This window comes from Copadichromis virginalis, linkage group LG1, assembly GCF_057382275.1.
Source record: "Copadichromis virginalis isolate Kocher_CV1m ecotype Utaka linkage group LG1, C_Virginalis_male_GT1.1, whole genome shotgun sequence".
Classification (NCBI taxonomy): domain Eukaryota; kingdom Metazoa; phylum Chordata; class Actinopteri; order Cichliformes; family Cichlidae; genus Copadichromis; species Copadichromis virginalis.
In genome coordinates this window covers 21,469,360-21,483,094 of record NC_140618.1, presented here as the reverse complement: position 1 = coordinate 21,483,094, position 13,735 = coordinate 21,469,360, and the positions used below count along the sequence as shown (strand labels likewise).

The 13,735-nt window shown below is 40.1% G+C and overlaps 1 protein-coding gene and 1 long non-coding RNA gene across 5 annotated transcripts in view; one reads left to right on the top strand and one right to left on the bottom strand.

Moving 5' to 3' along the window:
- Positions 1–2,705, top strand: part of LOC146718713 (uncharacterized) — a 9,622-nt gene extending 6,917 nt beyond the window's left edge. Inside the window, exon 2 of the long non-coding RNA XR_014920180.1 lies at positions 2,502–2,705. This is a non-coding gene — a long non-coding RNA (uncharacterized LOC146718713). The remainder of the gene's footprint in view (positions 1–2,501) is intronic.
- Positions 546–13,735, bottom strand: part of dennd5a (DENN/MADD domain containing 5A) — a 34,038-nt gene continuing 20,848 nt past the window's right edge. For all 4 annotated transcript variants that reach the window (XM_085454367.1, XM_085454385.1, XM_085454377.1 and 1 more), the window contains 15 exons: positions 12,931–13,081; positions 12,718–12,811; positions 11,931–12,062; positions 11,506–11,658; positions 11,309–11,396; positions 11,131–11,218; positions 8,162–8,290; positions 7,522–7,643; positions 7,290–7,435; positions 4,552–4,670; positions 4,280–4,461; positions 3,942–4,024; positions 3,055–3,178; positions 2,536–2,704; positions 546–2,081 (listed from right to left, as the gene is read on the bottom strand). In XM_085454367.1, coding sequence (XP_085310493.1) covers positions 1,898–2,081; positions 2,536–2,704; positions 3,055–3,178; positions 3,942–4,024; positions 4,280–4,461; positions 4,552–4,670; positions 7,290–7,435; positions 7,522–7,643; positions 8,162–8,290; positions 11,131–11,218; positions 11,309–11,396; positions 11,506–11,658; positions 11,931–12,062; positions 12,718–12,811; positions 12,931–13,081 — 1,964 coding nt within the window. In that variant the 3' untranslated portion in view covers positions 546–1,897. The remainder of the gene's footprint in view (positions 2,082–2,535; positions 2,705–3,054; positions 3,179–3,941; positions 4,025–4,279; positions 4,462–4,551; positions 4,671–7,289; positions 7,436–7,521; positions 7,644–8,161; positions 8,291–11,130; positions 11,219–11,308; positions 11,397–11,505; positions 11,659–11,930; positions 12,063–12,717; positions 12,812–12,930; positions 13,082–13,735) is intronic.

Sequence of the window (13,735 nt, the reverse complement as noted above, 5' to 3'; positions counted from 1 at the left end):
AAACCTTTAAAGAAAAACACCTCTTTGATATGGCGCGAAAGAGTTTGTTTACATTTTCTCAGCCGAGAAAAGGCATTCAGCGGAAATATGAATGTACAACAGCCATTTAAAAGCTATCAAATCAAGACTGCAGGACCTAAAAAGCTCATTCATCTAAATTATACATCTAAATATGCATTTAAGCTTCCCTTTATTGCACATTTTAGTTACTGTAAGCACTTTACTTGAATTCAGGGCAGTAAATAAATTCATTATAATTAAAATATATATATATATATATATATATATATATATATATATATATATATATATATATATATATATATATATATATACATACACACACACACTATTATCACTATTAGATTAATCAACAATTCTGTTAAATGTGCCATTTCATTAAAAAAAAACAAAAAAAAACAAAACCTAATTTCTAAAGCCCAAATTCATATATTTAAGTTTTTCTCTAGCAGCTTGTAAAACTCCAGAGCTCCTGGAGCAAATAATATAAATGTGTTAATGAAAAACAAAATCACCCATTTGAATGCATTACAGAGGCTTTATTCTTAATATATTTTTACACTGTACACTGCTGCTCACTTAGTAAACACTACATTACACCGCTATATCAATAAATGTACAACTGTATTGGAAAACAAAAATATATATCTCCCAAGATGCTTGTGTGTCGGGTCGTACACAGATGGGTACAACACAGTCATTCCAGACGTTGTTGGCACAGGTAAGAAGTCCATCACATATTCTGCACAGTAAAGTGAAATGTCTATAACGGAGGAGGGCCTGGGACCATCTCAAGACGCCCTGATATGGAGTTTACAGGGAGTTTAATTTCTCTTGTGGATATTGCATAGCAAGAAAACATGATGCGAAGGAAGAAAAATAAAAATCAGGAGACGACGGGGGGGGGGGGGGGGGGGGGGGGGGAGAGACAGTCCTTTTGCTCCTCACATGGGAAGCAGGAGATCATTCCCATCACAGGAAGCCTACTCAGATAATCACAGTTTTTTATGTTTGCAGAAGACAACAGCAAATGTAGTGTAAGAGCTGTAATGATGGCAGGAGAAACGGGCTGGTTGGAGGTGTTAGCATGAAGGTTGTAGTTGTGATCCAGGTCGCACAAAAAGCAGGGTCGAGCATCTCTTGGAGAACTTTGGGGTTACTTTTCTTAATCGCTGAATACAGGCTTAAAACCAAACACACACACACACACACACACACACACACACACACACACACAGGATCTTCATCTCTGCTGAAGGTGCTCCTTGTGAAAGATTTTGCATACTTGTACTTCTATCAGGGAAAGGCCTGAATGTAACAGCCCACGTGGTGAATCACCTAACGCTCTACAAACTTCCCTGTCATACACACACTTACAAAGCATACATCCACATCATTTGCTCTAAGCTCTGCGTTATGACATTGAACTCGGAGTTGATAACAGAGCAAGCAACTTGACCAATTTAACAAAATAATACTGTTTTTTTTTTCCCCCTCTGAAAATATATTAACAGTTTTGATCCCCCACTTTCCCTTAAATATAGCCGTCGCCAGCAGTTCACGATAACGGTGAAAATATTCAGTTTTCAGTAAAACATTATAGCACAAGTAGGTCAATAATGTGTAAATCATGGTTCGTAATAGAAAACATATTTTTAAACATCTAATGGCAACATCGTCAAGGATAAAAATAACAACATATCTGGAAAGGCTCATTGCACTTAATATATGGCAAATGTTAACAGTAGCTTTAATATAAGCCAGAAAGTCTCCTTTGTTCAAGCCTGTTCCTGCATATAAAAGGTTCAGTTATTCTTTTTAGTGGTCCCCAGTGATCGTCCTGGTCAAGTCCAGTGGGTGGGAAACTGGTTTGGCTTTAGATGCCAACACCTTTGACGAGTGAAGCCTCCAGGGTGATGTTGAACTCCTGCAGAGTCTGCAGTACTCTGATCAGAGCGTTTACCAGCGAGCGGTCCTTAATCAGTGCAGTGTCCTCATACATCTGAGAAGTGATCGGACAATCTGCGAGCAGAGCGATCCAGTGATGGAGCAAATGGTCCCTGACAAAAGATGACACATGTGGAGTTAACAGAGCAGCTTAACATGTGATGCAGTTTTCAATAAAAATCACAAGCTGTGGTGGAATAAAAGCAAACTACATTACACTATGCTTAAAACCTGACATCAGTGTATCAGCAAAGACTGTTTTATGTCTCGAGCTTCACTAAGAAGTTTTATTGCATCCACTTTGAACACTCAACTTCCTTTTTGTCCACAAGAATATTAACAGTGTTCTAAATGTTTATTGAGTCCTTTATTTAGTTTATGGACTTTTTCATCTCATCTTTTGTGCGGATGTTTTCTTTTAACGCTTATACACGCTAACAAGCCAAACTAACATAACCTCTCTAATTTTGGCACAGTCACATGTCGATGGGCCCAATTACTCTTATTAATTAATGTGTATTATCTCTTTTTAGATGAAACATTAGCAGCATACGTGGTCCTTCCTACCTTGCGCCCAGACAGACGAGCATTTGGAACTTCCCGTCCTTGCCGATGTTTCTGGGAGCGTTGTTGATGGCGCGCATGAAGCGGCAGAAGTGGCGCACTCTGGTTTGCCAGTTTTCATCCGGGGTCACCTCACGCTGCTCAGCACTTTCAAAGTAAACTTGTGCCTTTTCTGTGGTTTTTTTTTTTTTTTGTAAAAACAAAGGAGACCACTCAGTTAACAGTTTTTAACAGTATTTAAAACACACACTACACCTGAGAGGTAACAGCAAAACATTGGTCTACTTTAACCAAAAAAAAAAAAAAAAAAAAAAAAAAAAAAAATGTGAGGCCTCTTTGAAATTAAAGCATTTTTCAATAGAGTAACAATCGATCAACATCAACAGACATTTCCAAAGTACTCGTACACCACAATGTACTTTGCAGATTACTGCAGTTGGTTGTTGTTCTTTATTGGGACACAGGCTTTTTACCGTTTGTCATTCAGTTATGCAGGATGCAAGTACAAGCTTGAGTCCTTACCCAAAAAGTCCCAGATGAAGACATTTTTAAAGAGTCGCGGTGATTTGAAACCGTGCTGGAAAACTTGCTCCAGAGCCCAGACGAGGCCGTACTCCCCACAGAGCAGGAGGGTCAGGCTGCCTCTCTGTGGAGAGAGCAAAAATACATGCATGCATTTAGAGCTCGTTTCAAGTTGCCTCAAAATTGCTGACTGTTTTTTCCTGAAAATGCCAATTTAATGGATCAGCTATCCCATTAAAATGCCAAACCACCTTCCAAATATGTTGCAGGAACAGACAATGGAAAGGATCATTACTCCACAGCTTTCTCTGTGGTCATATTTAAATGAATGAGAACTCCAAAACATTTAAATCATCATTAAACTAAGAGACCATATACACACACACAGTATAGTAGGACACACGGGAGAATACAAAGCAGACTTCAACGTTATTGTTCTGTTGGTGTGTTAAGGAGGTAGAGCAAAAGTGAAGGGGAATTCCCAGTAAAAAAAAAATCCTTTGAAACTATAATGAATGACTTTTAAAGCCTGTAATCAGCAGCTAAGTTACAACACACTTTAAAAATCTTCAATTGCAGTTCTCCTTCTCCACCTGCCCGAGTATGTAATAATTATCAACATTCAAGTTCTATTTTAGTTCCTCCAGAAGAGGAAAATTAACAGACAGCACTCTAGGTCAAAATAATAATAATAAGCTAAATAAGATCATTAAAAAAAAAACAAAAAAAACCAGCACAAATCCCTCTTTTTTATATTTGAACTATAATACAGGCAGAACAGTTACTGAGGGGGGCTGGGGCCACCGGAGCAGACGGCTGCTTTTTTCCCCATTTGTGATGAATAATAGAAGTACATGTTTGGGCCTGTCTAGACTGCCGTCTCTCACCTCCTTCTCTGGCTTGTGGAAGTGCTTTACAATCCCATTGATGGCCTCTCCCACTCCCTCCTGGATCTGACCTGTGTTTAGCTCTGGATGAAAGAAGAAGAAAAAAAAAAAAAGTTCAACAAAGATACTGAGAGACAACACAAGCAGACACATGACGGTAACTCCCAATCCAGGTTTAAAACAATTTGTCGTTGTGTTTTCTCGTTCAGGCGTTTTTGGGTCGTTTCTTTTTTTTAAGGCAAGATTTTAATCATTAGCAGGTGAGGAACAGCTAAATCCCACATCAAAGGGGTTTTTTTTTTTTGTTCTTTGTAGAACAAAACGCTCTACAAACTCACTTGGTTTGCTGTTTGGCGAGATGGTAACAAATCTCCTCATCATTCCCGGGGACTGCTGCATGGGAGGTGTGCGGCACATCCGTTCATCGTTCTCCGAGCTGGGGGTCATCAGCTCTCCCACCAGGATCCTCTCCAGGCTGCCGTCATCCACGCCCTTCCCCAACCAGCGGCCGCACGGAAACCTGTGAGATGAGCACGCCGAGTCGATTTTTTGACAACCAACTGGCCAAATCGGTATCGGGTTCATTTTTCCACCAGGCGGTAATGCTTACTTGTAAGTGTGCCCCGTGATCTCGTTGCGGACCACAACACACTCCACCAGCCACTTCGCATAGAGCCCTGTGTTATCATGACCCATCTGCACTGTGGTGAGTTTGCCCAGGTTCTGGCACTGAGACAGAAGGACCCAGATTAATGTCAAACACCCAAAAAAAAAAAAAAAAAAAAAAAAAAAAAAATCACATTTAGACTACAGAGTTTCTAAGATAAGATACACAATCTTTTTTCCAGAAGACATGAAATTCCTGTGTTAGAGAAGCCAGAACATTAAATAGAATATATATCAAACCACTTTAAATAATCCAACATAACTCAATGATACACACTTTGTTAGCTACACCTGCAGAACTTCTTGTTAATGCAAATATCCAAGTATCATATGGCAGCAACTCAATGCTTTCAGGCAAGTAAACATGGTCAAGATGACCTGCTAAAGTTAAAACTGAGCATTAGAATTGGCTAAAAAGATGATTTAAGAGACTTCTGCTGGTCTGAGCATATCAGAAACTGATCTACTAGATGGGTTATTCTTAAACAACCCAAGGTTTAGAGCACAGGTCTGAAAAAGAGAGACTACTGAGTGAGCACCAGTTCTGTGGGTGAAAAAGCCTTATTGACCCCAGAGGTCAGAGGAGAATGGCCGGACGGATTTGAGGTGAGAAGGAGGAATTAATAAGTCATATAGTGATATTTTTACAACAAAGGTATGCAGACGAGTGATTTTTGGACGTACAACATGTCGAACTGTGAAGCAGATGGGCTCCAGCAGCAGAAGACAACAAAAGAATGGAAAAATGTTGCCTGGTCTGATGAGTCTTTTGCTGCAATATTCAAATAGTAGGGTCAGAATTCGACATGAGCAACATGAAAGCATGGATCCATCCAAACTTGTATCAGTGGTTCAGGCTGCTGGTGGTGGTATAATAGTTAGAAGGATATTTTCTATATTGACCCCGATACAAAGTGTGTACAGTGATCCCTCACTATAACACTGTTCACCTTTTGCGGCCTCGTCGTTTGGCAGATTTGGTTTTTTGTGTGCAATTTGCATGCTTTTTAATTTTTTTACAGCACATTTTTAATCAGTCTCCTCTGTGCCACGTCTCCTTTACAGTACAGAATGCGTTCAGCTTGTCAAATTTACATAAATCTTCGATCGCTAGCAGTGTTACTCTGAAGTGCTGTACTGTATGTTTGTAAGTGTTCTCCCCAACATACACAACAATGTCAATGAAACGTTTTGCACTGTCAAAGGCACCTGCGGTAGTGAGAGGTTTTACAGCCTTAAAACATCTATAATAATTTAAAAAAAATAAAGTTGGCTACTTCACAGATTTCACCTATCGCGGGTTATTTTTAGAACGTAACTCCCGCAATAAACAAGGGACCACTGTGTTGTAAAATGCACTTAAACTGACTACTCAAACGGCCTCCACAGTCACGAGGTCTCAATCAAATATGGGGTGTGGTGGAACGAGAGATTCACATCAGAGATGTGCAGCTGACTAATCCGCAGCAACCGTGTGATGCTATCATGTCATAATGGAGGAAAATCTCTGAGGAATGTTTTTAGCACCTTGTTGAATTTATACCATGAAGATTAAAGACAGTCTTGCAGACAAAAGGGCGTTCGACTAGTACTAGGCAAGGTGTGACTACAATACAGGAGGTTAAGTAAAATTTTAAATAAAAAAGCTGAATATAATACAATAAAGTAAATAAGCTTAAAAATATAAATAAAGAAAAATCAATCAGAATAAAAATCGCTTGCTAAATATAATAAAAACCAGCACAGCAAATGTCAGGTGGCATTAAAGTGACTGAGTATACAGAGAGTGTAAAGTGTAGTACACAGTGCAGGGTTGAAATATAGCTAACGAGATGAGAGAGCAGATAATTCTTTGCTAGAAAAACGTGTTGCATGTGAAGAGTCATTGCACGAGGTATGAAATATTTCCTGTGTCTATCTTTATTGAAGTGGAGCTGAACAACTCTGTGTTTACATCTCTGGCTTCTTTGCACAGTTGGAGGAGAAACGTTTGAAACAAAAACACCATTTCACCAAAACAGTGTGGCAGAGAAAACAATGGCAGTCAAATTGTTACCTGTGCAACTCATCCAGCAGCACAACTGATTGATTTTAGCATGAAGTGCTGTGAAACTGGACATTTGTCCTAGAGTAAGCAATTTAAATCAGAAGTCTCAGAGTTTGTGTGCCCAGGGGTCTTTCATCAGGGAGAGTTTCTAGGGACTCATCATTGTAATCCAGATAAAGCTGGTTTGCCTTTGAGTCACATGCTTGCTGCCAATTACTCAGGCCACACAGCACTTAGAACAGTTTGGGAGAAATTACATTTGATGAGTTATTTATGACAGATGGTCAGCTTCTACTAGAGAGAGCAATAACTGTTTTATTAGTGCAGTTCACATTTGTATACATGCACTTTTTAATGATAGACCACTGTTTTATTATATTATAAGTGGATTACTTTGTGGACCCTTCAGCTATTGCTTGCAGATATCAGCTGATATCAAGTCCCTGGGGTCCAAATTTGATAACCATCGATTTAGATAATATGGTTAGTAACAGAGTTGTATTTCTTTCCATCTGTGCTGCTTTCTTCCCTAATTGCAACACTTACTTTTTTGCAAATTTACATACTATATTATCCAATTAAGAACCCAGTTGTAATGCAGTGGAATTGGCCTTTATAGGAGAATTAATACCAACCTCAAAAGTAATCTCCAGAGTATTTCTGGGGACCTGCAGGACTCCAGTCTCCGCCAGCTCACCAGAAACACACACCCAAGGGTTGGCTGTGAACATGGAGCCACCCAACTTCTTACTCGGAACAACCACCACGTGGTAGGGGATCACTGAGAGGCAGAGGGAAAACAAAGGTTACACAATGAACTGAAATCCATAAAAGCTGGTTGTTCATGGAGTACAGGGTCAGGCTCACTGATGGTTGTGAAGACGTTGGTGAAACAGAAGTAATCCACAGCATTAAAGGACAGGAGGTGGTAAAGAAATTGCTCCTTCTCATCGTCACAGCGCAGGAAGGCGTAGCGCTTGTATAGTTTCCTAAAAAGAAGAAGATTGTTAGAGAAATTAAATAATTTCTGCTACGATTACAATTAAAAGATAATAATGCCTTGGTATATACAAGCACAAGACATGATCATTTTTGAGGTAAATGGATGACAACGTGCACACTGTTTAGCATTAGGTGAAATAAATACCACTGTAAGGTCAATAAAAGGCAGACAGAAATCCCCTGACCCACTTTAGTACTCGGATATCAATTATGAAGAAAACTGTGAATTATTTATGTAGAGGGGAACTATAGCATGATGCTCTGAAATTTCAAGAGACTTAATGCATTATAAATGGTTAGATCACATCTTCATTTCATATGACACAGACATTGCTTCACAAAACAAAGAAAGAAGGTCAGATGAGCACACACAGCAGGGAGAAAAACAAATCCAAAGATCTTTTAATCTGCATCAGCGTGACTTATTGCAGTTGTTCTGACAAATAGTGACCCTGCGATAAATGGAAGCACATATAAACTCTGCTGTTTGTGTCCTTTTGCTCACTTTGTAAGCTCGTGATCTGAAAGCAGCTGCTTCAGGTGTCTGGAAAGGAGCTTCTTCTCCATAGAGAGACGAACCCAGGCTCGGGCCTTGCCCACATCTGTCTTAATCTCGCTTATGTTCTGAATGTGCCTGCAAATAAAAAATAACAACAGATTTAGAGATTAGAGGGAGGAAGAACTGATGCTAGATATCAGACATAGAAAAATTAGATTCCTGCAGTGTCACAGAAGTGCAAGGATAGGCAATACTTCAACATATTATCAACAATTTCCAGTCAATTTTATTCATATAGAACCAAATCACAACAGAAGTCTCCTCAAGGTGCTTTATATTGTAAGATAAATACCTTACAATAATACAGAGAAAGCCCCAACCATCAAACAATCCCAATGAACAAACACTTTGAGGACAGTGGGAAGAAAGAACTCCCTTTTAACAGGAAAAAACCTCCAGCAGAACCTGGCACAGGGAAGGGCAGCCATCTGCCGTGACAGGTTTGGAGTGAGAGGACGAAGAGAGCCAGAGATGAATAATAATTCATGATTAAATGCAGAGTGGTGTGTAAGCACATAAAGAGTGAAGAAGAACTAAAAGTCTGATATCTGACATGAATATATCTTGTTTGCTCTCAGTGGAACAACCAAGGTGATATGAATGGATTTATACAGGTGAACACACAAGTGTGTTGTCTAAATTTAACTGTGTAAACTTAAATTAATTTCCGCCAATCTGGAAACCAAGCTGCCATCGCCTGATGATTTACTGTCTGGGGGCAATGGACAAATGTTTCCAGGCTCCTGGTGTAGCTACATATTTTCCAGATAAGAGATACTTTATATCAGGCCGAAGACCTCCTGCTCAGTCCAATCATGTTTCCAGTCATTTCTTTATAAGAAGACTTTTTTTTTTTTTTTTTAAGTGAATAGAAAGCTAAATAGCTAATACACAAAAATGCATTCTTGCTCTCTGTACAGACCTTTTGATTGTATGTAGCCAAAGTTCACACTCACGTAGTTGTTGCACATTTATATGCAGAATCTTCTTAAAGAGATTCAGATTCAACAATTCAACTCAAAGAAGGAAGCAGATATAAACAAATGTTGATGTTTAAAAAGCTTCAGCACCCTAAAAGAATATTAATCTATCAACATTGTAAGAAACTGACAAATGAAAAGGCTGTATTAATTAACTAAAAAAATAAAATTTGAAAAAATTTCAGCATTGCCTTTCCCAGTCTGACAGATAATTAAATACAAAGTATCCTGAGATGCTGTGACCTGGCTCTGTGTAAATAAAACTGTAACTGATGCTGTTACACACAGACCAAAGTCTGTCTCTGTTCGCCCCATGTGATGTTTCCGCCGTGGCCGTCTCGCCCCCGCGCCATCGCTCCGAGCCACTATCACGTCTCTGACGTCCAGACACATTTCCTTCCACTCCACCTGTGCCATACGCGCTTCTTCTCCACCTTCCATCCCCCTCCCCGTCTCCACCCTCCACGCCCAATCACGTCAAGTAACCCAGTTTTCTGTGCTCGTTATCGCCATAGCAACAGTGGGAAACACCTACTACATGAAATGTTATTATTAAACGCACTGCAACACACGCGAAGCTTTAAAAATGTGAGATTAACTCCATGTTAGGATTAAATGAAGTATTATGATGGTGGTTGCCTCTTTGCCACCGTGTCTGTGACTGTGCCGTCAGACGTTTACGTGAATGCGGAGGAGGCTCCATCCACCAGTGCGGAGTCGAGCTGCATGTTTGTGCCCCAAGTTGACCCCTCCTCTCCTTTCCACTCAGTCAGACTGGCGGGAGGTCTGGTAATTAGGCTGGAAGTAACACGCTGTTACACATACACACACACTTACGCTGTGTCGTCTTCAAACAACGCAACCCCAGACTCCTCAACCCTGGCTGGTTATGGTGGGTAAACATGACGAAAGTGATGCAGACACACACATACATGCATGTTGAAGCATGTAGATATAGAGCTGTCGATGATGTTAAAACTCTTGGTTTTTAAAAAGAATAGACCAGATGACAACATTTTGATCAAATTGGGGCAACAAGGCTGGCCTGAGGGTCTGGGATGGTGATCAGTGAGGGTTTTTCTGTATGTCGTGTCCTCTCTCCATCTATGCAGTCGCATATCTCACGGGCTCCACAAAGGTGAAACTGCTTTTTGTATAACACGACTACTACGGACAAAATACTCACCTTTATGCCTTTTTTGTTTTTAATATGAGAGTCTACACATGTATATATGAACTGTATAATTATGTGGGATGCATATTTATAGGTTATTTTATTTAATTTTGTACTTTATTTGAATTTTTCTGTACTGCCTTTTTCTGGACCTTTGCAATCCTGGATTTTTCTAACAGCTTACAAATTATCTTTATTTTGTTATTATTATCATTAACTAAAACATACAGTTATAATATGCATAGCAGAGGTGGATCTGGATGTTCAGTGCAGTGGTAGGAATTAAAAAATAAATAAATAAATTCTGATTAGAAAAATAACATCACAGCATTTAAGCAGAATTACTTCATGCTTTTGTTTATATCGTAAAAGTAATAAGAAAATCCTTCTCTAAATATAAATGCTATTATATTAAACTAATGGTATTCCTGCAAATACTGCTGGTTTTATAGTATTTTGTTTGGAGAGACTATAGTAATAATGTAACCCCACAGTGAAATCTGCAAGTTTTATGTGTGTCTTATTTCAGGATATTGGAATTTTGGACGCATGAGGATACACAGGATCAGCCCAGATTATTATGATAGGGATATAATAACAATATTGCGTTCAATGGTCTACCACAGGGGGGCAGTATCAGTCTAAAATACATTGGTCTGAAGGTGCCCATTTCCAGAACATCTTTGAGTACTTTGAGCATGAAATGATTTCATTCCTCTTTTATTCCTTCGCTGAGGTGCACATTTCTGCAGATGCCTCACCTCATGTCCTGGATCAGGGAGATTTTCAGGGGAGGCATAACCGATCCGCCGCCGTCAGATTTACGTCTCTCGGTGTCATGAATGAACCCTGGAGTAAAAGAAAGAAGCGTAACTGAAGCAGAAGCCATCGGTTTGTTAAATGACTGCGATCATCAGCCGAAAGGATTTTTGTTCTTACCTGGAGGCCCTAAACTACCTGGGGTTGCATTTTTCTTCTCTTTGCTGTCCTGGTAGTGCAGCAGGTGGGACCACAAGGCAGATTTACCCTTAAAAGAAAGAGAGAAAACCGGCATTAGTGCTACACATCCCCCGAGAGCACTGTATGTTAAAACGGGTGTGCATGCTGACTGCAGTCATTTCTTTTTCTTTCCTGACCTGTTTAACCTGCAGCCCGTGGCTCCAGATCCTCTCCAGCAGGTCACAGAGACTTGCAATCAGGGTGTTTTCCTCAACACCGGTGATGCTGACCTCTCCGTGGCCCAACTCCACAGCCTCACGCCCCATCTTCTCTACCAGCATACGTTTGGTCTGCAGAGAGACAACAATTCAAACCTAATATTTGTTTCTGAGCAGCCGAAAGAAATACCTTAAAAACAGACGATTCGTGTAGGTAGAAAATGCTTTTTTTGGGGGGTTTTTATGTTTTGAAAATTGGTCATAACTCTAAATAACACTGCATTAACAGCATTTAAAGAGCGTTAAAGTAGCCAAAGAGAGCTTCATCCCAAACTTCAATCATAACTGAGTTTTATACGTGATGAGTTTTAATCTGTGAAACCAAAAACTGGTGATAGGCAAACCTTGTTCCTGCACTCCTTTAGCAATCCTTCAACAAATTTCCAGTTAGTCTGAGCGATGACAGACGGTGACAGGTTGGACAGTTTAGGCTGTCTGATGGTTGTGCCCAAGTTTCTGGCTTCCTGGATGTATTTCTGATGAAAGAGAGAGGATTTAGTTAGCGAGTACAAAAACGTGTGCTCATGTCACTATATCTACAACAAACAGCTCTGTGGTTAGACAGAGCTGGTGTCGCTCTGTATGGGAATATTAAATCGAAGCGCGTCCTACAGTTTAAACTACAAGGATCAAGATAGGTCACAATTTTGGAGAAAACTGATAAAATGAAGCTGCATTTTAATTACATCACTGCTTATCAGTTCCACCTCCTAAACCCACACCTGACACACACAAAAGTAACACTGATACTCAAACAAAGCTCAGCTGCTGTACGTGGAGGAAAAGACCACATGCGTGGACAGGTACTGCGCTCTACGGACAACCAACACATACCACGTCCACAGTCACCGACTTTAGACAGGGCTTGAAGGACTGCGAGAGCCAGTAGTAGTCAAGAAACAGCAGGAGCTGGAGCTCCGGAAACAAACACTCTACATGCTGCGAGTGTGAGGGCGTGAGTGTAAGGCAAGCAGAAAAAGAAAAGAAATGAAATGTGTGAGAACAGGTGTAAGAGCAGACATTGATGGGAAGAGCAAACAGACAAGAGATCATGCAAAATGACATCAAAGCTCAAGCAGTCCATCTGTGTGAAGGAGCTGATGAAAGAAAACACTGTGGGGGCGCTCTCACCTCTCTCTGGTCATTGTCTAAATAAAGGTGCTCAGCGTGCTGCTTCTGCCGATCCCTCCTCCTCCACTGAGCCGGAGCGCTCCTCTTGGCCCATCTGTAACACAGAAAAAGAAACAAATGTAAAACAGCCATCAAACCCACACATCAAAGGTTCATTTGAAATATACACTAATCACAAGGGGACAGAGACAGTAGTGAGCTACAAATACTCACTTGTTGCTGGTGGGTCCAGTGGAGAGCACATCAGACTGCAGTCGGGGGAAGAAGCCCTGCTCGTAGCGCCCCTGGCCGATCTTCATGTCCAGCAGGTGGGGGTGCAGGGCAGTGTGGTCGATCTTTGAGACTCTCATCTCAATGGCTTTCTCTGTGGAGGTGTGTGAGGGGTACACAAGTCAGCAGAGGGATTATATCATCATGTTTCAAAGTCACCCTACTTTTACTGCTGAGATGTGTCCGTTTGATTAAATGTCTTCTTTCTATCTTACTCTTGAATTTAAAAGATGATCTGGTGAAGAATTTTAGTTAAGTTATTCCAGCATCTAATACAAAAAAATCATTTAGGATTGAAAAGATTAAAAATAAAATAAAATAAAAAACCCAAAAAACAAAACAGTCCCATCAGTAAAAGATATAGCTTTTTGCCATTTATGGAAACAGATCATCAATAAAATGATTTAATGGATATCCTGACTTCAAAATTCCAGGAACAACTGGAGTAAATAGAACAGGTTCATTGTTATACCAACCCTGTCAAGTTATGTTGTGAGATTCAGATAATGACTAAGAACTTTTCATTTCAAATTTAGAAACCAGATGACAGCAGAAAAGAAAACATAAAAAGCACCCACAGAACCAAGAGAAATGACAGAAAAAAGGCTCAGAGCAGATGTTTTGTTGTCTTCAAAAGAACCAGCCGAGTCATGCAGCTTTACACAGTGATTATTTTTATGCTTTATTAAAAACATCCCCCCACACACATGGGCTGTGTGAGGAAAAGCTCCCACGATGTTAGAGAAAC